The 21,991-nt window shown below is 40.9% G+C and overlaps 3 protein-coding genes across 11 annotated transcripts; 1 reads left to right on the forward strand and 2 right to left on the reverse strand.

The window, feature by feature from the left end:
• Window positions 1-183: 183 nt before the first annotated feature.
• LOC112467942 (monocarboxylate transporter 10) lies at window positions 184-16,050 on the reverse strand. 9 transcript variants are annotated; one of them, XM_025036890.1, is made up of 11 exons: window positions 15,918-16,050; window positions 15,268-15,535; window positions 15,059-15,186; window positions 8,147-8,702; window positions 4,250-4,401; window positions 3,879-4,152; window positions 3,483-3,621; window positions 2,823-2,988; window positions 2,437-2,683; window positions 2,146-2,289; window positions 184-1,851 (listed from the first exon to the last, which is right to left on the reverse strand). In XM_025036890.1, exons 4-11 carry the CDS (start codon window positions 8,640-8,642, stop codon window positions 1,604-1,606), a joined length of 1,866 nt encoding a protein of 621 aa, XP_024892658.1. In that variant the 5' UTR covers window positions 8,643-8,702; window positions 15,059-15,186; window positions 15,268-15,535; window positions 15,918-16,050; the 3' UTR covers window positions 184-1,603. The 9 variants fall into 9 exon arrangements, with proteins under 9 accessions (XP_024892658.1, XP_024892660.1, XP_024892662.1 ...); XM_025036892.1 differs by having other exon boundaries at window positions 15,854-16,050; XM_025036899.1 differs by having other exon boundaries at window positions 1,809-1,851; window positions 2,132-2,289.
• Window positions 16,051-16,844: 794 nt separating this feature from the next.
• On the forward strand, window positions 16,845-20,393 carry LOC112467941 (E3 UFM1-protein ligase 1 homolog). Its single transcript, XM_025036889.1, has 5 exons — window positions 16,845-17,094; window positions 17,616-18,193; window positions 18,439-18,585; window positions 18,660-20,021; window positions 20,113-20,393. Exons 1-5 carry the CDS (start codon window positions 17,015-17,017, stop codon window positions 20,247-20,249), a joined length of 2,304 nt encoding a protein of 767 aa, XP_024892657.1. The 5' UTR covers window positions 16,845-17,014; the 3' UTR covers window positions 20,250-20,393.
• A 101-nt stretch (window positions 20,394-20,494) lies between these two features.
• LOC112467943 (transmembrane protein 170B-like) lies at window positions 20,495-21,876 on the reverse strand. The gene is made up of 3 exons (XM_025036900.1): window positions 21,429-21,876; window positions 20,986-21,091; window positions 20,495-20,901 (listed from the first exon to the last, which is right to left on the reverse strand). The coding sequence occupies exons 1-3, from the start codon at window positions 21,529-21,531 to the stop codon at window positions 20,706-20,708; spliced, it is 405 nt and encodes a 134-aa protein (XP_024892668.1). The 5' UTR covers window positions 21,532-21,876; the 3' UTR covers window positions 20,495-20,705.
• Between the last annotated feature and the right edge of the window lie 115 nt (window positions 21,877-21,991).

A 21,991-nucleotide genomic window follows, 5' to 3' on the forward strand; every position in this document is an offset into this window, starting at 1 on the left:
GAGAACTTTAAAAGTTTTAAAAATAATTATAAAACTTTAAAAATTTTTAAAAATTGAGATAGTTTGTAGTTTTATATTATATAACGTAATTTTGTAATTATAGTGTTTTTTTTATATTACATACACATATACTACGAATAATGGAATAAGGATTGAGGCTTAGATAGATAGTAAACTAAATAATACTGTTTTTCGTACAATATTCATATATTTCTATGTAGATCATATTAACCGGCGCCTCTTGTATAAAATAACAAATATTGTACTGCAACATAGCTGTTTGTTTCATATACAACTATTCGTTCTGATATATATTCTTTTTAATTCTTTTAATTAATTTACTTTATAAAATTAACTTTATAATGGAATAATACTCCAACGAGGAAGTAACATGCACAAAAATAGCTAATTAATAACAGTCAAACGTTGATATTGAGTCATTGTTCTATAATACAAGAAAATATAAAGTAATTTGTATAAATCGCAGATCCTTTGTGTGACACAAATAATAAACAGTAACATAAAAATTATATAATGCAATCAGTTAAAAAATTGACGCATATAGTACATCAAAATATTTAAAAAATAAATGCAACCTGGCTGATATAGCCAGATATATCGATATTGATTTGAGTAAAATTTACAATTGTTTAAACGCTCTACTTCGTCTCATATCTATATATTACAAATATAATTAGGATTAATTTTTAGTTAATAACGCACGTAAATATGCTGTTTAAAATATCCCACTAATAATGCACACTACAATCTGACGAATTGTGTTTTGCGAAACATTTTGTTAAATCAGTAAATCAACGATATTCCCTATAAATGCATCATGTTTGCGTCTATAACAGGCTGATTGACCTTGGAAAAACGTAATTCATGTATTGATTCTTTTCTAAGTTTCGTTCATTTTTTTGTTATTCCTATAAGAAAAAAAATTAAATATCGAACAATATAACTACCCTACTGTTACTTTATCGAGTAATCATTGTTTTGCTATAATCACATTCTTGTTTCTATTAGGCACGTTTTATAATTGAAATATATATCATACTCGCTTGTATAATATAACTTCTTTCTAATCAGATATACCATTCTAATAAATATATAATTCAAACAGTATATTTTTCTTTTTTTTTTTATATTTGATGCTTTGATTTCTATGTTTTTAAAATATATCTCTGTAGTAGGAAAGCTTAATTTGATCATTTTGATAAGTACGCTTTTCCAAAACTATGGTACACGCTTCAGGACACCCTAAAATTGATGGAACATGGTTATTGCCATTTTTCAGAAACGCAAAGTTAAAAAAAATTCAGTATCGTTAACTTAATAATAATCATTATAATCAAATTATGTCTTAAGTAAAAATTAATATATACACATTCCTTCCCCTGTGCACTTATTATATCGCAACATAAAAAAAAGAGAAACAATGTTTCTCAATAGATTCAATAGAAAATTATCTCAAGAGACAGATTTTCATCTTCCTTTAAAAGATGAGTAACGAGTGAATTAAATTCCTCAGAGCGAAAGAATTTGCGACATCAAAATGAGAGTTTAAATGTTTAAAACATATGAAGCGATTGAGGATTTGCTAAGAGACACTTGTGCTCAAACATCGTGAGATCCTCTCTCCGTAAAGCAACGGTACGCTCTCCGAATATCTGCAGTAATTGGCGTACTTGTGTACCAAACCGTTTTGCAATTCAGCCGGTAGCTTGACACGATAGCGCTGAGACGATGACAGGTTTTCGCACGTCGCACAGTACTTCTCTCGCGCTGCTGATTCGTATTTTTTCTCGACGGTGCCCGCCGGTGAGAAACAGTTATTCTTCATCCCCCCTGCAAATTTTACAATTTCAAAGTACAGAATATGATTAAAGATCAACAAGCGTGCGGCGGAGGCAGTGTATTATAGGACATAGGCCAACTAAACACAGTTAGACGAAAGCAAGTTTGACAAATACTATCTGGTTGCAACAAATATTTCGTGTGACACATATTGCGACAAACCACTCTCCAAACATAAATATTAAAGCACGCGAAAGCTACATTTCTTTGCTCTAGCATTTACGGTACAAAATCCGTATTACAATGAATAAAATTGATGATATACAGATACCTGGTTTTACCGACCATTCTGGCAATCCGTTTTGCTCGGGGGATTCTCAGGGTCGTCTGATCTTTCATCGTCATTTTTAACACACCTTATTAGGAACATTGCTAACGCTCCCACTATCGGGGGAATGCCGGCTAGCAGGAAAGGCAAATCGTAGGTACCTGATAATAGCACAACAAGCAACACATATTGTTAATTATTGATTCGAGATTGTATGAAATAAAATAAATTTCCTGCCGCTTGTCCCCTACAAGTCACTTTTTTATTCTTTGTTATCGATACGTGAAGCGGATCATTAGAATCATTACCAGTATGATCGTACAGGAGGCCCGCGATTGGCGGGCCAATCGTTAGAGGTATAGAACACATCCCCAGAAGAAAGCCGATGGCCTGAGTTGCGCCGCTGCGGCCGCAAATATCGAAGGCGATCGGGCCAAGTAACGATATGAAGCATCCATCGAACAGTCCCATGCCCAGCGAGATGGCCAGAAGCATGAAGAAGGATTTGGTGACCGGGAGGAGCATCGTGAGAATGCCGATACTTAAAAACGATATCTGAAAAAAATTCTCTATTTTCTTTTGTATCTAGACATATCGAGATTCCAATGAGGGGAAGAAAAGTGGTGGGATATTTTATTCTTAGTTACAAGAATTTTAAACGGATCGCGTTGGAAGTTCCCTGTCGGGTACTCACCTGTTGCAAGAATATCCGGTTCACCTTTGGCAAGTCGGCGATGTAGCCGAAAATTAAACGACCAATACCGGACGTAATGCCGATACACATAACCGGCAGCTTGCTATCGGCATCTTTGAACGTCATAGCCACAAACTTTCCTATGTGAACGTACGGGACGAAGTATCTGAAATAACAACCAAGTTTTCTCTATCTCCGTACAAATAAAATAAAACATAATTCATGTGGCAAAAGTCAGTTCCTTTAAATTCTTTTACATTTAAATGAGAGAGAGAGAGAGAGAGAGAGAGAGAAAGAGAGAGAGAGAGAGAGAGAGAGCGAGAGAGAGAGCAATAAAAACAATAATGTCTGTTCGCAAGAAGGATCAGCAACCACGTGCAGCTGATAAATACTTAAAACATTCTTCCAAAAAAAGATTTCGCAGACTAAAGTAATCAGACGATGATTAGTTTGCGATTAAAATGATTTATTGGGATTATCTAATTGGGTTCGGTCTTCGTGACGTAGCTACTTAGACGATAATGGCGATTTATCAGGATCGTTTATTTTGGTTCAATCTTTGCTGCACTTCTGCGATAAACCTTCAGAGATTGCGCTTCATTCGCAATCTCTGAATTTGCCGGCGCTAAGCATTAATGATCGCGTAAATATCCGACTCACCCGAAAAGAGCAATAGGAATAGAGCAAGCCCATACGACGTATCGCTTCTTCTTCCAGATAGACACGTTCACGAATTCTTTCAGACGACTTCGTATCGATTTCGACTTGAGCTGCGATTCGTCTTTCTGCGGTGTAGTTACTGAAAAAAAGGTGCTCGTTAGTCCCTTTGTTAAAATTATCAATAAAAAATTCATCAATCAAGAAAAAATTAACCACGACGGAAAATAAAAGATAAATACAATCACAAAAATCCTATAATGAGAACTTTATCGATTTCAAGGGCTTCGTATGATGATTCAAACTCAATGAGACTATAATGTTTCCGGTCATTGATGTGCTAACAAATACACTGGGTGAAATTACGCAAATGTCTGCGAGTTTCAAGGGAAACCTTACGTGGTATCGGCTTGAAAAGGATCGCGCAAGCCATGATGATGGCCGTGAAGACGGACAAGCTCCTCAGGGTTCCTTCCAGGCCCAAACGCCGTAGCAGGAATTCCATCAGGGACGGCAGCAACGTTGTGAATATCGCACTTCCGGCTGTGACGATGCCGTTCACCAGACCCAGATACTTCTTGAAGTAGTGGCCCAGTATCGCCAGGCTCGGGGTGTAAGCGAGACTCGCGCCAAGCCCGTACATGACGCCGTACGTTAAGAAGAGCATTTCCACCTGACAGACGCAAAACGGCGAGATGTACGATTCCGAAGCAAAATTCGAATAGAGATGATTAGAAAAGGCTCGAGCGTCCCTCTTGCCTTCCGTTTACCTTGTCCGTCAACAACGAGGAGAGAAGCAGGCCAACAGACGCGATCGCGCCTCCTACGAAGGTGGTTGTCTGGATGCCGAATTTATCCGTCAGTATCCCAGCGACCGGCGACAGGAAGAACGTGGTTCCGATAGTTAACGAGCCTACCAAAGCTGAAACAATTCCAAGATGCCCGATAAGTAATAATAAAATTCTCACAGGATGATTAAAAAATGACTGCACCACAGTAAAAAGGGAGGCATCCATCGATCGTTTATCTCTTTCAATTTCAACATTACTCATTTCGTTAGTTGCTCTATTTTTTAAGTTATATCCTCGACACTTGTATCTTAACTTGTAATATCTATTTCTATAATCAATACAGATTAACTGTAATCTCGGTTTAACTTATTTTTTATCTTTTTCTAATAGTTCTAAGATTTAGAAAAAGATAAAAAGTAAAAAATAAACCGAGATTAAAGTTCATCTACATTGGCAGAAATGGACATAAAAATCTCACATGATTAAATAGATATATATTAAAATTCTGTTACATATCACAGCTTCGCGCACAAAAGGCATTCTCATTGTTTCATTGCGAATAATAAAGAGATGCCAATAAACGTGCGTGTATCAACATGATGCACGAGGTAATTACGTCAATTAGAGATCGTAAGTCGTGACGATCGATTGGATGCACGTTGTGAATTAATAGCGCATATCTAGGCCGGCAATTTATGAATTATTTCTCTTTTCGTTACGAGCAGGATCAACGATTAAGTTGATGAAGTAACATCAACAAGTAGCATGAATTAGCCTCTATTACTATAAATGACTGTCTAATTGTCGTTGGGTTCCTCGGTGTGTTTAAGGGCCCTGCCCATGTAAACAATCAATCTCGTGACTTTAATTTATGGCATCGATCGGATAATTTCTTCCTCCCGTACGCGGTTCAACGATTTAAGCGTGAAGGGAGCAAACGGCGAGGCGAGGCTAAAGCGAAGACAAACGCATAATTTATATGAAAATAGTAATAAAAGGCATCGTTCGTGTAACTGATACAGCGTTATCGAAACGGAGAAAAGCTGGAGAAGACCGGATAATGGAGTTCATCGAACCGCGGTCGAGAATCCCTCAGATATTTCATATATTCGTATAACAATCGGTACGACAAAATTACGATATAATTATGAAAAGCAATTAAAGCCTCGCCTCGTATCGCGAGCGTTAAATCTGCGCGATCGTCGCACGATTGTCGCGTTATCTGAACAGATACGCTTTAGAGTAATTTTTGATCCCGCTCATCAAATCGCTATCATCGATTATGCAATACGTATGTATTATAAACGCGGTCTATATTTAATACGATTAAATATAAACGAATTGGAAGATCTGTGTAGTTTTTGCGATATTAAAGAAACAGTTGTACATTTAATATAAATTGAAGGCCGATCACTATTGCGATTAGCAAAAGATAAGAAATCCATATATATTATCCATATTTAAAGCAGTTGTATAATCAGCGAACATATTCAATAATTCTTAGAATACCATAATTTTTTTGCTACATAAGTACATATGGAGGGGTAAAAACCACAGTGGTGTAAGTCAAATTTTTAAAAATATTTTCTCGTGTGCATAGATCCAATCTTTACAATATATAAATTGCATCTATGCACACGAGAAAATATGTTTAAAAATTTGTCTTACACCACTGTGGTTTTTACCCCTCCAAATATACACAATTAATATATATAAATTATATATAGGTAAATAAAATAATAAAAAATACAAGAGTATACGTATATCTTGTATTTTTTATTCTCTCTCTCTCTCTCTCTCTCTCTCTCTCTCTCCATCTCCCTCCTTCCTCTCTTTCTCTTTCTAAATTCTATTATTTTCCATATAACATTATTCTATTCATTATATGACACCTAGTTATAAATGTGAATATAATCTAAACTTTTTTTTATATTTGACATTTTTTTCCCTTGAAAAATTTTTAACTATAATTAGATCCTAAGCAACAAGATTTCAAGTTTCTTTCGACATAGATCCCATTTTAATTTTTAATGTCAAATATAGTAAATGCAATGACCAAGCTTTAGACCGCCGGCATTTGATGAGTTTTAATCCTCTTAGAAAGTCCTCAAATTGTTGTGGTTATATCTTATATATAACATATAAAAAGTTCCGATCACACGTAGAGCCTATATTTAGGCTTTCCGGCGAAAGCCTAAATGTCTAAAGGTTAATGTAATCTGCATCATAAAATAAATAATAAAAAACAAGAGACTTGTATCTGCATAATAAAATAATAGAATAAAAAAAGAAGATCCTTATATCAGCTAAGTTATAACGATAAACTTTTACGTCCACACCATTATATAAATTTACAATCCTGAAGCAAACACTCTCTAAAAATTCGTTTTATATTACTGCAAAACTGCTATGATTTTGATTAAAATTTGTTACTGCAATTGATCTTTACGCAATTAGAATAACTTTTCAAACATCTTACACAGCAGTACAATCAGAGGGGAGAGGGAGCATATTTTGCTATTATATTGTACTATAAAAATACAAAAACTTAAAATGTTCGTAATTTGAATAAATTTATGCGAGAGTCGATAAAAGTGCTTGTTTGATAATATACAAATTACTATGATAATAACATTTTAAAAAACAAATTAAACTGACGAAATGCGTCGCGGTATATTTGTTTGAAAAAATCCGGAAAAACACAAGGAATATTCGTGTTTTTTTTTATCATTGAATAAACACTAACGCACTCGAGGGTGATAAATAATTGACATAATCTTTGCACTTCTTGATCTACGCGAGGACACTTGTCAGCATTCCACTCCATAAATCAGCACCTGATCTTTTCAGAGTACGCGTGAACACGTGTATATCACTTCTTTACAATTCGGTTTCGGAAAAATCCTTTCCGATCGAACGCCCGATTAAACTTCTTCGTATAGAAGTGCAACATTGTAGTCAAACGATTGTATTGTAATATTATCGTCACTCTCGACGCTAATAAATTATCGCGAATAAATTGTCTGTTCTCCAGGATATCACAAGGAGAGTATGAAATTAATGAAGCACACATGTAGCAATTCTTTTTTACAAGATTAAAGGAAAAAAATTAATAAGATACCAGTGCAGGGTGGACAATAATTGATTTGAATAAACCGCTATTTTGAATGTAATGCGTTTCTGTCAGTTGTAGACAGCACACGTGGTAAATTAATTATGGAGCGTTATACGATACAACAGCGCGTATGCGTTGTAAAAATGTCTTAGCAAAACAATTCGTCGATGACTGACTTTGCGCAAGTTACATCAATTTCAGTTGAAATAATGTGGCGAATGTCAATATAGTTCGTCAGTAAGTTAACAAAATTTAAACAAATTAGTGGCATCAGTGACAGGCCAAGGTCTGCTCGTATCCGACTGCCGTACAAACATTGAAAGGTTTCATGAAAACGTAGCCGAGATTTTCACAATACGCGCTGTTGTATCATGTAATATTTTATAATTAATTAATTTGCCATGTGTGCTCTCTACGCAGAAAAAAAAGAAGTGTCAAATCAAAACTTGTATCTATAATCTTGAAATGAGATACATGTTGCATTAAACAAAGAAAACTTGCTTGAATGAAGTCATTTATGTTGTAGTTCAATCAAGAAAAAAAAGTTGAAATGTGAAAAGTTGAAATTCTTATAAGAAGATTATACATTGTTGCCTATATACGAGTATATATAAGTCTTGATTGGACACTTCTTTTTTTTCTGTGTACAACTGCCAAAGCGCAACTGACAGAACGCATACATCGAAAATATTTGCTCAGTTATTCATTGCCTTGTGTTATCATTTTCTAGAAGACTAATGCCTCGCCGGGAAGTTTCGCACCTGCTTTGGAGGAGACCTCGGTCTCGCCGGCCTCCGTCAGTCGCTTCTGCAGCTCCGGATAGATGAGGGAATACGTGTTGATGATGCTGAAGAGCACGCCGTTGATCGTGAAGCTGCCGATCATGATCATCCAAGCCCGGAGGCCGCCGTCGGGCGGTCCGGCCGGCTCGCTCGCGCGGTCCTCCTCGTCGTTGACCGGGTCCACCTTTCGACACATCGCGTCTCCGTCTGTCTGCGCCGCCACCGCGTTCTCCACTTTGTGCATCCTCCTCAGCTTCCCGATCGGCGCGTCAATCGTTACTGGCGCGCTCCCAGCCAGAAGGGGATTGCCCTCACCCGAATCGGAATTGTCGAGGTCTGCCTGACGGCGCCGAACGTGGCTCGACGTGCCGATTGGATCATCCGCGTCTGTGTGATCGATCGTTCGGATCGGCCCGTCGCCTTCCAGACCGAACCCGCCGACGTCCCCATCGCCGGCCTCCTCGCCGATCGCCATCGTTATCGACGATTACGCTTGCCGATTATTAGCTCGGCTCGTTGTCGAGATATCTGTAAACTTTTGATAAAGCAAAAGAACATTTTGAATTCTACCAGAATTGAAGTGCACGATTAGATATAGCTTCTATTTGAAAAATATGTGAGAAATGTGAAAAATCCGAGATCTTCCATCACGTTGATACGTGATGACAATTTATTTGGATAATCGAAAGTTAATCTTGGTGAAAAAAAATTCTCATGTTTTCTCAGAAATTTTCTGAGAATTTCTCATATTTCAGATTTATGAACAATTTTTTAGAAATAATTAAATGAGGATTTTCGGAATATTTTAGTATTTGTATGTATAAACTCTCTGATAAATTGCGCGCATTTTATCGTATCTATTCAGATTTCTACAGAGGTAAGTTAACGGGAAAAAATATTTAAAAATCTGAAAAATTTTTAGAGTCTTAAAATTTTCATAAAAATTCTGAGACATTTTTCTACCAAAAAATCCCTCTCCTTCCTCGACAAAAAAAATCGTTATTAATATTTTTGATTTTTAATATATCGTACGTTTCTGTTTAAAAAATATATATATATATAAATCTATGTACATATTTTACATTGTAAATTTCGGCATATTTTACATTGTAAAAAAGTTGCGACAAATTTTTCGGCGCACGCCAAAATCGGTCTCGTCTCCGAGAAGAAAATCTTTCCGCCCACGAGCATTCTCGTCGCATATGGAAGATGCGCAACGACATATTTGCTGCCCCGTTTGCCGGCACACAAAAGTCCGCGATGCGGGGCTTGATTAGTCTTTGAAGCCGGACAATGTGGCTTCAAAGACTGCGGCTTAACCGTTTAACTGCACCTTTGGCGATTTGACACATCGGTGTAAGGTAGGAGGACCGCGTGCGCTCGCGCGCGCGATTGTTAATCTATCGTGAGACACTTTTGGTCCCTCAGATCTATAAATACTTACGCGAACTATGCGCGAATGTCCGCGATCGAGGTCGAACTAAATATTGTTATTTAAGTTGAAAAAAAAAACCTACTGCAACGTAGAACGATAAAATGCGTAATATCTTACGCGTCGTGTGCGACACACTGAAAAATTGCCCCGCGAATCTTGATGTACCAACCGAAATATCGAGTCCTCGATCTAATCGCACCGATGACGAAGCAAGCTTGAGAAGCTGACTCTCCCTGCTAATTAATACAATTGTCGCGGATCTTTTTCACGAGACAATAGCGAATTTCCGTTCGAACGCCATAAAAGATGCGAAGCACATCGATTATTTGGTAAAATTATCAGGCGGCGTGTAACGTGATTATTTTCTTACGATGAAAAACGCAAGTGTTTCGACAAGTGAATTCTTAACGCATTGACAGCCACATTCTTCGTGTATGAATAACACTCGATTTCACGATAAACCTTCAGAAAGCTAAAGACATTTTCTTTCATTATCTATTATTTATATTTTATTATGTTATAAAACATTCTTTAATATTTTAATCTGAAATGTTTCACGGCAAAAAAAATAAATCGTGAAAGAAAACGCGTTTGTGGCTTGCTGGAGTTTTCTCACAGAACTCAGTGTTATTCATGCTTGAACAACGCGATAATCATTGTATTAGAAACAAGGTCTTGAAAGATACCTTGAAAGATAATAAAATGTTGATTTTTCTTGCATAATTTTCAACATAAGGAAAAACTAGTGGACGATGCGATCAGTTAAACCGATCAACATTAGACTAATCTTGCAATATTAAATCGAAGAACGTGTATTTTCTCCGTGTTTACATTTTTTTAAATAAAAATTGTTTAATTACTTCAGTTCAATCAAGGACACGTGGATTAATAACTGTCAGCTTTTATCGATGGTACTCGCAATCGAGCTGAAATTCGCTGTCGTTTGGGAAACACGAGTTTCGAATTCTTTCACGTCCATGCACACGCCACGATCGGGATAAAACCAGTTCGATTTCCACGAAGCTTACAAACGATTCATCTGGGAGTTTACCTTAACGAGCTAATTATGGCAAGCCGATTTCAGGCCTTGTTTTACTTTCGCGACGCGTCGATACGCGTTTTTCCGCAATAATCGCAGTAATTCGCATCGGTTTGCAGTTAAAACCTGGAATAAACAATCGTTGTTTGCTGAAATGGCGAGACGTGTGGGTGACGCGTCGATGCGCGTTTTACCGCGATAACCGCTGTAATTCGCATCGGTTTGCATTACAAATTTGAACAAACAATTGGAGCACGTTTGCTGAGACAGCGAGACGTGTCGGCTCGCATGACGAAAATTCCTTGCGCAACATTTGATTTCCCCCTTTCCCTTCCCTTCTTAGCTTCGTACAACGTGCGATCGTAGAAGGACGGAAACCATCAGGGGGCTAGAAAGGGGGATTTCTGATTTCTCCCTGCCTCCGCTCGGTCCTTTGCTCAACGAAATAGTCGCAGCCTGGATCTCAGTTTCTATACAGTTCGAAGTTTCGTGAGACGAGAGAGTACGACGTCACCTCGTGTCAAACGTTTAATAGCCCTCAACAATTTAAATAAATCATCGATATAACATCGATCACGCGCTGCTCCCCTCCTCCGCCTCTCGAAAAAGCTGAGGCTAAAACGAAACATAAATCTCCTCGCATACGGATCTCGAGACGCAAGTTGGGAGCGTAGGCGACAATGCGTATCATTTATAAATAGATCCGAGAGAATAAGAGCTTCTTTATCAGAACGACAACCTCCTTAAGTCAAGACCGGCTCACGGTTGACATGTACGGAATAAGTTCTCATTAATGTATAATGTGCACTAAAAGAAAGGCGAGTTATATCTTTGCAGCTTGACGAAGCGACCATTCGCATTAGCGGATTGGGATATTATTAGCTTATTTGGAAAAAAAAAATTCTTGGAATAACATTCTTTTCAAAAGCTTCTGACACGAGACTATTTCGTCTCGATTCATCGACGTATGCAAAGACTGATCGTACGATAATATTTACGCACGCAAGAAAATATATTTACGTTTCAGAGACACTCGCCGAGATTGTTGTCGTAAAGGCTCTTGAAAGAGTTATACGTCAGTTGACTTTATAGATTTGGAATAAAATTCTTGAAGAATTAGTTTTTAGAAATTAAAAAAAAAATAAAAGAATGATTCTTCTCTCTGTTTCGGTGCAGACGAACGGAGTTTTTTAAAGGCACAAGCGCGAAGGCGAATATTCGATGCGCATAATTACCCTTATCGCATAATTGAAAACAGCAGCCAGTGAGATTATAACGAAAGCGTGTATAAAATATCTGCTTGTTATCGAGACTCGAAATGTAAGCGATACACCGTGCAACAAAGTTATTTGGCTACATGTAACTTTGTGCATGAGGCAGATAATTTTATCACGTTGTCTGCCCAACGAATTTTATGTTTTATTGTATACGCCACATAATTATTATAAGTATATATGATAAAATAACGTGCAATATGATTAAGTATTATCAAATATGAGTATTAAATATAATTACGACTATATTCTCAAAATAGTATGTAAAATTGCATATTTTTACCTGATGCTATCATCTAACTATTTATGCCATTCAAAATTTTATATTAACATTTATTTCTTTTTAAAAAAATTTCGACAACGCCGGCGGTCACTAATGACCACCATGGGCAGTCAACGTTGATTCGTTTCGCGCTTCAGCCTAGGAACAATAGAGGATCCTCGCGTGTCGCGAGCGCCGGCCGCTATTGCGTCAGATCGCACACCGCACGTGGCCGAGCGTGTAACGTGATATTCGCGCGTGGCTACCTGAAGATCTCTTGTACAAACAAAACGCCGCCCGCCGTCGCCGTCGCCGCTCGATCAGCGGAACTACTCGCGAGATTGAAGAAGGCGTGTTCCATCCCACGCTATGATGATATTCCTCTCTTTTTCTCATTTCATGGCAATTCCTCTACGTAATTCGCGTAATTTGAGCCGTCGCGAAACTGCGGGTGTCGTCACGTTATACGCACATGTCTAGCACGATTCATTTTAAAGTGGACCGTCGGTTGCGGCTCACTTTAAAAGGAATCGTGCTAGACATTCAAAATAGTGATAACGCGCGCGCGAGCGCGGACTTTCTTCTCTTTCTGCAATTCTTCTTGATGGTATCTGTTAGTTATAAGACCTCTCGACGAATGCCTTGTAAATCAGAACTAATCGGTTGGTCCATGACTCATCGTGACCGAAAGTCGCGGCGCGCCCTAAACGGCGCCCGTTCGCAAAAGCAGAGCCGGAGCTCCGAAAATTCGGAGATATATACCAGTCCTTCGGGACACACCTCGCGTTTGTCGATGAACGGGAAGCAAGAATCACGCAAAAATCATGCGAGAATCACGCGAAACCGATCCGTCTCGCCACATGAAAGATAAACATGAAGAGTTTTAAGCTAATAATGTAATATATTACTATTTATCTAATATTTAAACAATAAAGCACAAATTAAAATACACGCATTTAAGTCAAACAATTGACAAATTGACTACACAACAAAGCGTTATTTCAAAAGTATATCATTATCATAGTATAATTATTATATAGTAGACATACGTTCGTTTTATTTTATCTCTTTTAGCTTCGGCTCAAAATTTTTACTGCCTTCTTTCTCTCCGTTGCGGCACATCTGCCCGGCTGCTGCATCGGGACTCGCACACGGCTCGGAGTCACTTTTAGAACTTCGGGACGTTAAAATAAACGTCGGCTTCTCTCGTTCCCGTTAGCGATTCTCACGCGAGTTCTATACTCGATTTTCTCCTCCTCGCGCCCTTTTTTTCCACGAAAAAAAAAATCGCCACTCCAAAAACATAACTTCCAACCTTGACCGTGATGATTGATCAATTGAACTTAATCGAATTTATTTATTTAAATAACCTTGGGGAACTCGGAATGAAACCGACTTGAAGAACCTGACTTGAAGTCTTCGCGACTCGATCGGGGGAGAGCAGAGACGTGTGTGGGTAGAAATAGGAATTCCTTCCTCACGCACAGACGAAGATCTATTCAGCTACTCCACTTTTTGCACTTAAAATGAAACAGATAGAATTATAATTAGACGTTGGGGAAGGGAAAAGGGAAGAACCAAAGGAAAGTACAGAGTTCGAAAACTAAAGTACACAGTTCGGCACGAGGCGGAGAACGAACATATCGAACCTGTCTCTACGTTTGTGTGTCCTCTCGACATCTGATTACACGCTTATTTTATTTCAAAGAGGACGACGCGCGGTACGGCTGGAAGAGAAGACGTGCGATCTACGGGGGAATGACGCCGCTCATTATATCATACCGATTTTTAAACGATCCTCGAGCACGTGGCGGACGGATGGCGAACTTTCCCGGAATCGCGTCGGCACCGCGAACGGAGGGAGAGAAGAAAACAAAGGGTGGGAGAAAGAAACCGCGGAGAACGCCCAGGCTGATCGACCTCGGGGGATCGGCCGACCGATCGCGACGTCGGGCGTAAACTAAGGAGGCGAGACAGGCGGGGGACAGACACAGGGGCCGCCGGCCGAGGAGAGTTCCAAGTTCCAAGCGCCAAGGAAGCGCGCGGGCAGACGACGCGCGCGTCTGCAAAAACGCGAGCTGAAAACGTGGAAGCGCGAGTCCGCCAATCGCGGTCGAGAATTTCGAAATGATAGACCACATTTTCTCGGGGGGGCCCTCGACCACGATTGGCCGACCCGCGCGAGTTCTAACGCTCGCGTTTTCGTGCGTGTCGTCGGCCTTATGCCGAGAAAGAGAAAGAAAGAAAGAAAGAAAGAAAGAGAGAGAGAGAAGAAGAGAAATTGAAGGAGAAAAAGGGAGCGTTAGATGAATGAAAAGGAGGGGGACAGAGAAGGGGACATAGGGGGGAGTACGGAAAGATATAGAGACGGCGATAACGATGAACCGACCGCGTGACCACGGCGCGTAAATTCGGATCGCGAAAGAAAAAGAAAATTGCGAAGAAAAAGAGAATTGTCGAGAATCACCGGGCTTATCCTTAAAAATTTCGATAGGCCCGTGAAAATTGGAGATCGAGGTCGAAATTCTCGTAGAAGAACGCTGGTACGAATGAGGTGCGGCAGGGAAAATAGCACGGCGTAGACGAGGCGAAAACATTCTGAAGAGTGCGTGTGAAGCCTTATCGGTGTATCCTGCGGCAACCCGAAGCGATAAGAAATAAAATATCGCAAGAAGTTACGCCGTTCGGCCTTGGTCGGTCTACATCACTGCCATATATCGTTGCAACTAGGAATAATTAATATAGATTTGAGTCCACGCGTGTAATAAAATCCACGTGAGTATTCGTTTATTTGTTAAATTTGTTAGATTTTCAACGTGAAACTTGAATAAACGAGCTATTATAAAAACGTGTCTATATATAGACATTTCAATTTACATACCGCTTTGAGAAAATGCATCCTGGATTCAAATTCTGCGGTATCAGATCGGCTGTGTTCACGTACGTAACGGAATAACGAACTCCACGTGCTCATGTATAAATTCCATCCCGCGCTTATCGTCAAAGAAGCTGGATTTTCAACGTGAAACTTTAATAAATGTAAAAAACGTTAATGTAAAAACGTATCTGGGAAATCTTGGATTTACATACCGCTTTGAAAAAATTCATCCTGGATTCAGATCCACACGGAAGTCTGTCCGAGTTAGAAATAAAAAATAGCACTCCGAAATAACTTTCATTCGTGAAAAATACAGTCGTTCTAGTTTCTTCCATCCGAGGTCAAATTTCTCAATCCTCCTGTCCGAAGTGCAAATCGTTGATTTTATCTAATCTAATGACAAGTGGAACTTCTCATGGATAGAGCCGACAAACATGTTTCGTACTAATCACCAAAATCCAAGCGCGGCGCTCCTTTATCCTGGAAACAAATCCATCGGAAGCGTGAATAGGACGAACGATGAACGGAAACCTGGGCGACCTGTCTCCCAGCTTTCAGCGGTAATATATTGTAAAAAAAAAAGAAAGATACGATATTAAAAGATAGGACATAAAGCTCTTCGACAATCGTAAAGCTCTCTTTATGTCAGCAGTTCGCGAACGGAAAGGACGATCGACCGTCGAGACGCCCCCCCGTCGCGTCCACCTGATTTTCAATGAGCACGACCCAGCTGATCGAGCTGACCTACCGACTGACTGACCTTGACTCGGAGAGGCGCACGAGCGTTTGGGAAATTACCTAAGTGTGTATATGCGCGAGAGCCGCGCGCGACGAGTATATAAAGATCGGATCGTCCACGTACCACGGGGGTTTGATCTCCATCACCGTATGCCGCATGAGGAATTTCGCGGTTCTCGCTTATCTCGCCGCCCGCGAGCAACTCCGCGCTCGCCCCGGCCTTTTAACCGACGACTGCTGGTCGTGACGTGTCATTGACGCAGAAACCGCGCCGATGATAAACGCGGCCGCCGCGCCGGCCGCGCGAATGCCGCGAATGACATGCGCCGGCAAGGTGAACTACGTGAAAAACCTCCCCGTCCCGCGTGTCGCGCCTCCTCTCCCCCGCCGTCTTTTTTTTCCTTCCTCCGGGATAACGGGACCGTCGGGTTTTCGATTCCCCGGGGACCACGCGGCGTCGCCCTGGGTCACCCGGATCGCCGTTCGACCGATTGAGGAATGCGTTACGTAACTAACGTAACATTTTCGGAGAACGCGCGAACTGGGTTGAAGAATCTGATTCGAAATTACCGCCGCGTTCGATCGCACGTGTGGGGGAAGGCACCGCGGGTCGCGCGCGAGCACGTGTCGAGTGGCACACGTGGAGCGAGATTTTTAGGTCAAAAGAGAGCTTCGAAACTCGCTAAATAACGTCCATTTCTACCGATGTAGATTAACTTTAATCTCGATTAAACTCAATTACTTTTTATCTCTATAGCTTTTTAATCGTTAGACTTAGAAAAAGATGAAAAAGTAAGTTAAACCCAGATTAAAGTTGATCTATATCGATAGAAATCAGAAATGAAGATAAATCGATCGAAGTTGTCTCCTCTTTCCCTTTCTCCAATGTCTAATTACACACACCTGTCTCATTTGTGGAGTGCGAAAAGCGTGACACGTAGTACAGTTACCTGATCTAGGGTATTGTATTGTTCGAAGTATACTGACAGCACTGAACAGCTACAATGCACGTGACGTGAACTGTAGTACTTTTCAGTGCCGTCAGTATATTTCGGAGCTCACCGTTGCTCACCCAGCTCACCGCCGCCAGTGCCGTACGCAAGTAACATCAGGATGTGATAATTTGGAAACCGTACTGTGTGTCTGTCCATGTCGGCGACCTCCGTCACGTTCCTCCGGTTTCAACGAGGACCTTAGAACGGCACGGAAAACGATCGAAAGATGTCCAGCGTGGACTGGGAGGAAGTCAAGCGACTGGCCGCCGATTTTCAGAAGGCGCAGCTCAGCTCGACCTTGCAAAAGTGAGACGCCCTTTGCTCCAATCTCTGCTTAACCTAATCTCTCATTCTCTGACGATGGCGAATTCCCAATAACTGTAAAATGACGAAAAGAAATTGTAAAATAACGACGTGGTATCTTAGGCCTGCGAATAAATCGCGCTTGAATCGCAAACGTTACGTTCCTGTTACTTGACTTGTATATTTTGAATGTATTTTTGCACAGTAGCAGCTTGCGAGAGCTCCAAATAAGTTTAAACATATGGCATTAATGGTAACACGTTGACGAATTTGATAGATATGATTTCAAGATCAGTGTTTCATTATATTTTATTACTCCAATAAGAATATGGTCGGTGTTTTGTAATTATTAATGATCTTGAAACGTATTTATCACCTTTCTCTATAGACATTGAAATTAAAGAGTACTCGAAAATTCGATTAATCAAAATTTAATTTATTAACTTTATTATAATATCAGTAAGATTTTTTCATCTTCTGTTAGTTTTGGTACAGTTTAACATAATTATATATGTATATTGCAGACTCTCCGAGCGAAATTGTATAGAAATCATAACGACATTGGTGGAGAACAAGCTTCTGGACATTATATTTACCAATGACGGCAAAGAATACGTCACGCCGCAGCATCTCGGGAAGGAGATCAGAGACGAGCTGTACGTTCACGGTAAAAAAGTCAGCTTGGTCGACCTGGCGCAAATCCTTAACGTCAACTTGTCGCAAGTGACTAGAGTGGTGACGGAGATCGAGAGGCACAACAAGGGGCTGAAGGTGATCCTGGGGCAACTTATCGATAAGAGTTACATCAGTAAAATTGCGGAGGAGATAAACGACAAGCTCGTGCAGCACGGCTGCATTAACGTGGCCGAATTAACGCTCACTTACAATCTACCGGCCGACTTTTTGCAATCGGTCGTCGAGAAGGAACTTGGGAAGATAGTACACGCCACCCAGGACTCCCAAGATCCCAAGGTCTTTTACACCGAGAGCTTTATCGCTAGAAATAAGGCGAAGATCAAAGGCGCCCTGTCCGCCGTCACGAAGCCTACGCCACTATCCGCAATACTGGGGCAGTGCGGCGTGTCGGAAAGAATATTTTTCTGTGAGTGCAAAAACAGAGTGACGTGAAAACAATAGGCTCTTAATGTCCACTTTAATGATTACTATTTTCTTCCTACATTATTAAATTCAACAATATCAGGCTATTGTATTTCGTCGAAGAAGTCTAATTTTATATTCTTACCTCTAGATCTATTCCTTAGAATTCCGTTGCCACATTCATAAACCATATTCGTTCTTGTAATATTCAGACTTTCTATTTAACTTGTTTTGTCGCACGTTTTGTAGCAATCCTGGATAGTTTGCAAGAGGTGAAACAAGTGCCAGGAGTCGTGACTGGGAAACAGAGTGGAAACAGCATTTACATACCCACTATATACTCTAAAAGTCAAAATGAATGGGTTGAAAATTTTTACAAACAGAATGGATACTTAGGTAAAGTGTGCGATTTATAGGAAGTTCCTAGGAAGTTCCCGTGTCACGTAATTTAATATATTCTTATCTTGCAGAATATGACGCCCTTACAAGACTCGGGATATCGGATCCATCGGGCTTTGTGAAACGTCACTTTCCGAACGAGAGCATAGTCTTCCTAAAGTCAGTGGCTGTGGGGACGGTGGTAACGGATCAAGTCGACGCCAATATCGAGGAGGCCGTTGCGACCGGATCCTTCGTCGATCTGTATCCCCTTCTGCCGTCTGTGTTTAGCGACGAAGACGCGGAACTTCTTCTCAAATTAGCCACGAAGAAGACGAGGGTCAATGTGCATATATTCGCGAAGACGGTTGTGGTCTCCGAGGCATTTCTACAGACTTTAATCAAGTCCCTCGAAGCCGTGGCGGAGCAAAAGGCTCGGGACATGGTAGCCAGCGGAAAGTGGATTCAATCTGTCGTCGAGAGTAAATTGAAATCTAAATCCGCGGACGTGATCGTTGAGAGTAAAGTGAGCAAAAAGGAGGAACGAAGGAAAAAGGCAACTGTTGGTAAAGCGGGGGGCGGTAGTCAAGGCAGAGAAACCAGGACGAAGTCTACGAAGAAGAAATATCTTCAGGGAAAGACGCAGGAAAATGACTCTGACGAAGACGACGACGCGAGGCAGACAACGGTCGGAAAGGGTGAGATTACGTTGATATCCGTGGAGGAAGTGAAAGCGGAGGTCATGAAGGACGAGAACGTATCCGTTATCGAGGAAATGGCGGACGAATTAGCGTACTATTTGCAACCGAAATTGAACAAGTCCGCGTTATCGTTGGCGGAGCAATTGGCGCAATCCAACAAGACCACGAACCTGAGCGAGATCGGCGAACGCCTGAACGTTCTGATAACGAACATTCGAATATTCGACAAAGGTATCAAACATCTGGATAAGGCGGATCAAGCTTCACTGACCAAGTACCTGCTCAAGTCTCTAGGTCTCGACTTTGTGACGAGTATATTTAAATTGGCTGCTCAACAGAACATGCTGCAAGTGGCGGAAAATCTCACGACGGAAACGAGGCAAAGACTGCTGCTCGAATTGCCCGCGGACGTCAAGGAGCCGTTGACCGCTATCCACAGGACGGTGATGGGAGATTCGGTGGAGGACTTTTTGAACAGCGTCGACGGGGCGATGGCAGCCTGCTGTCTGGTCCTGAAGAAGTACGATAAAAAGAAGGAGCGGCCGCAGGTGCACGCACACAGAGAGGCTCTGCTGGAGGAGCTGAACGCCACGCAAGATCCCGCGTTAACGTTACACCTAGTTACGAGCGTGCTCTTCACCGCTGTCACGCAGAACGCCTTACACATGTCTGGCAGACACGTAACAACGGTTCTCGCGTTCCTTCAACAGCACTTGGAGCCCAATACGATGTCGACTCTTGCTAGATACCACGGTACGTAACGATTTATAAGACTATCCTTGGAAAAAAAGAGCTTCTTTACAGTAAAATATAATTAATTGAAAATATATTGCGCTTTTTCTAGATTTAGTGCTCAATTTGCTAAGCTCTCCTGACGAAAACGCAAAAATGGAAGCCTCCAGGGCCTTGGAGGAAGGATTGGTGGACATAAAAAACATTGCGAACAATTTCAAGCAACATGTGAAAATAGACAAATCTTGAGAGGGATTACGCAAAAATGCTGTATAATATGAATAATGTAATATAGTCTAGACCCATTTTCTGTAAAAGTATTTGTTATATATCAATTAACGTTGTATTTTATAATAAAATATACAATATACATATTTACAATTTAAAAAATCAGACCGTGACCTAATTTATGTCTATATATATATATATGTAATAATTGTGACGCTTTCACTGCAATATTCGATAAATGCGTTTGTTTCTTATCGCGAAATTCTCGCAATACTTATCTTCTCAGTACATTACAATCTTTGCCGTATTTACAGTTCGGTTCACTAATAAACGTCAATGCAATTGGATGCCTACAATAGACTTACCTATGTATGTACATATGTATAATTTAAAAAAAAAAAGAAACAAAGAAAGAACTTGACCGCCATTTTTATATGTACACGTAAATATCACAAGTGTAGTTTTTGTAACGACAGGTTACAAAGTCGCTAAGATTCGCGTGAATCCGACGGACACCGGTACCACGGTCTGCCCGATACCCCAAAACAATGCGTACAAGGGCGGCATTTGATAGCCGGACGCTCTGTACACGAAGGCGACCGCCGCCGAGCTGACGACGCCCGACGTCAGCGGCAACAGTACGCCCATTATTATGATAAGCAGCGGAAAGAATCTGTGGATATATACGTAATGTCGTGAATCGAGCCATTTTTCTTCCTCCTCCCACCCATCCCAGATAGGAAACAAACTTACGTACTTGCCGTATTTGTGCTGTCGCAGGGTGGCGAAGCAGATCGCGCCGGCGATAGTGTGCACGAATATCGAGGAGAACAGGGCCCAGAGAAATATCTGATACCACATCTCTGAAAAGTAGAGAGATCGACAATACTCACAATTTTAGATATTTTTTAGATAAGGCGACTTCGGATCGCGCTTCAATCAAGTCAATCGGCGAATAACTTGTCGGGGTAGCGACTGCAGTAGGTATTCTGTCAACAAATGGAACTGTCAGTTAAAGGGAGATTTGGAAACCGAGGCTATAGCGAGCTAGACGTAATTTTGAAATCTTGCCGCGGGTGAGCCTGTTAATTGAGTTAATCGCCAATCAAGTGGAGATCGGAGCCCGGTCCAAGTCGCTTGTTACAGTTCGACTGCGATCGGTCATAAAATGGGACAAATGGTATTCGAGCGATTGTTTACCTGCGAACGACGTTAAAGGCATGTAGAACGCATTGCCCGAGTTCACGTTTCGCAGCGTCATTTGCGGCCGCGTTGGCAGGTTGACGTTCGTTTGCGTATCCATTCGGGCGTCGATGAGAAAGGAAGAGGCGGAAAACTTGGACGTACAATCGTCCCTATATGATACGCGAGTCCCTCGTTAATTTAATTCGCTTTCCTCCGCGCCCGTTCGGCAGTCGTCGATGAGAGGTTATGTCGGGGCCATCGTTAGGGCGTTACTTCGAAATTATTGACGGACAGCAGCAGAATTACCGCAGTCCGCAGCCGCGACAGCGAGAGGCGAGGGATAGTGAAGAATCGCGCGAACGGATATTCATTTTCGACGAGATGTGACAGAGCGGTCGAGAAAAGACTCGAACGTCAATACGTAGCTGTCAAACTTGGCTCATCGCTGCTCGGTCGATATCGGTAGAAATCTATACGGGTAGAGCGCCCGTTTGTGTTGCTTCTGCTTGCACTTTCTGCACTCGAACTTCTCTTAAAAATATTACTTCGCATAAAAATCAATAGTTTTTTTTTTTTAA

This window comes from Temnothorax curvispinosus, unplaced genomic scaffold, assembly GCF_003070985.1.
Source record: "Temnothorax curvispinosus isolate PA1 unplaced genomic scaffold, ASM307098v1 QBEX01017911.1, whole genome shotgun sequence".
In the NCBI taxonomy this organism is placed as follows: domain Eukaryota; kingdom Metazoa; phylum Arthropoda; class Insecta; order Hymenoptera; family Formicidae; genus Temnothorax; species Temnothorax curvispinosus.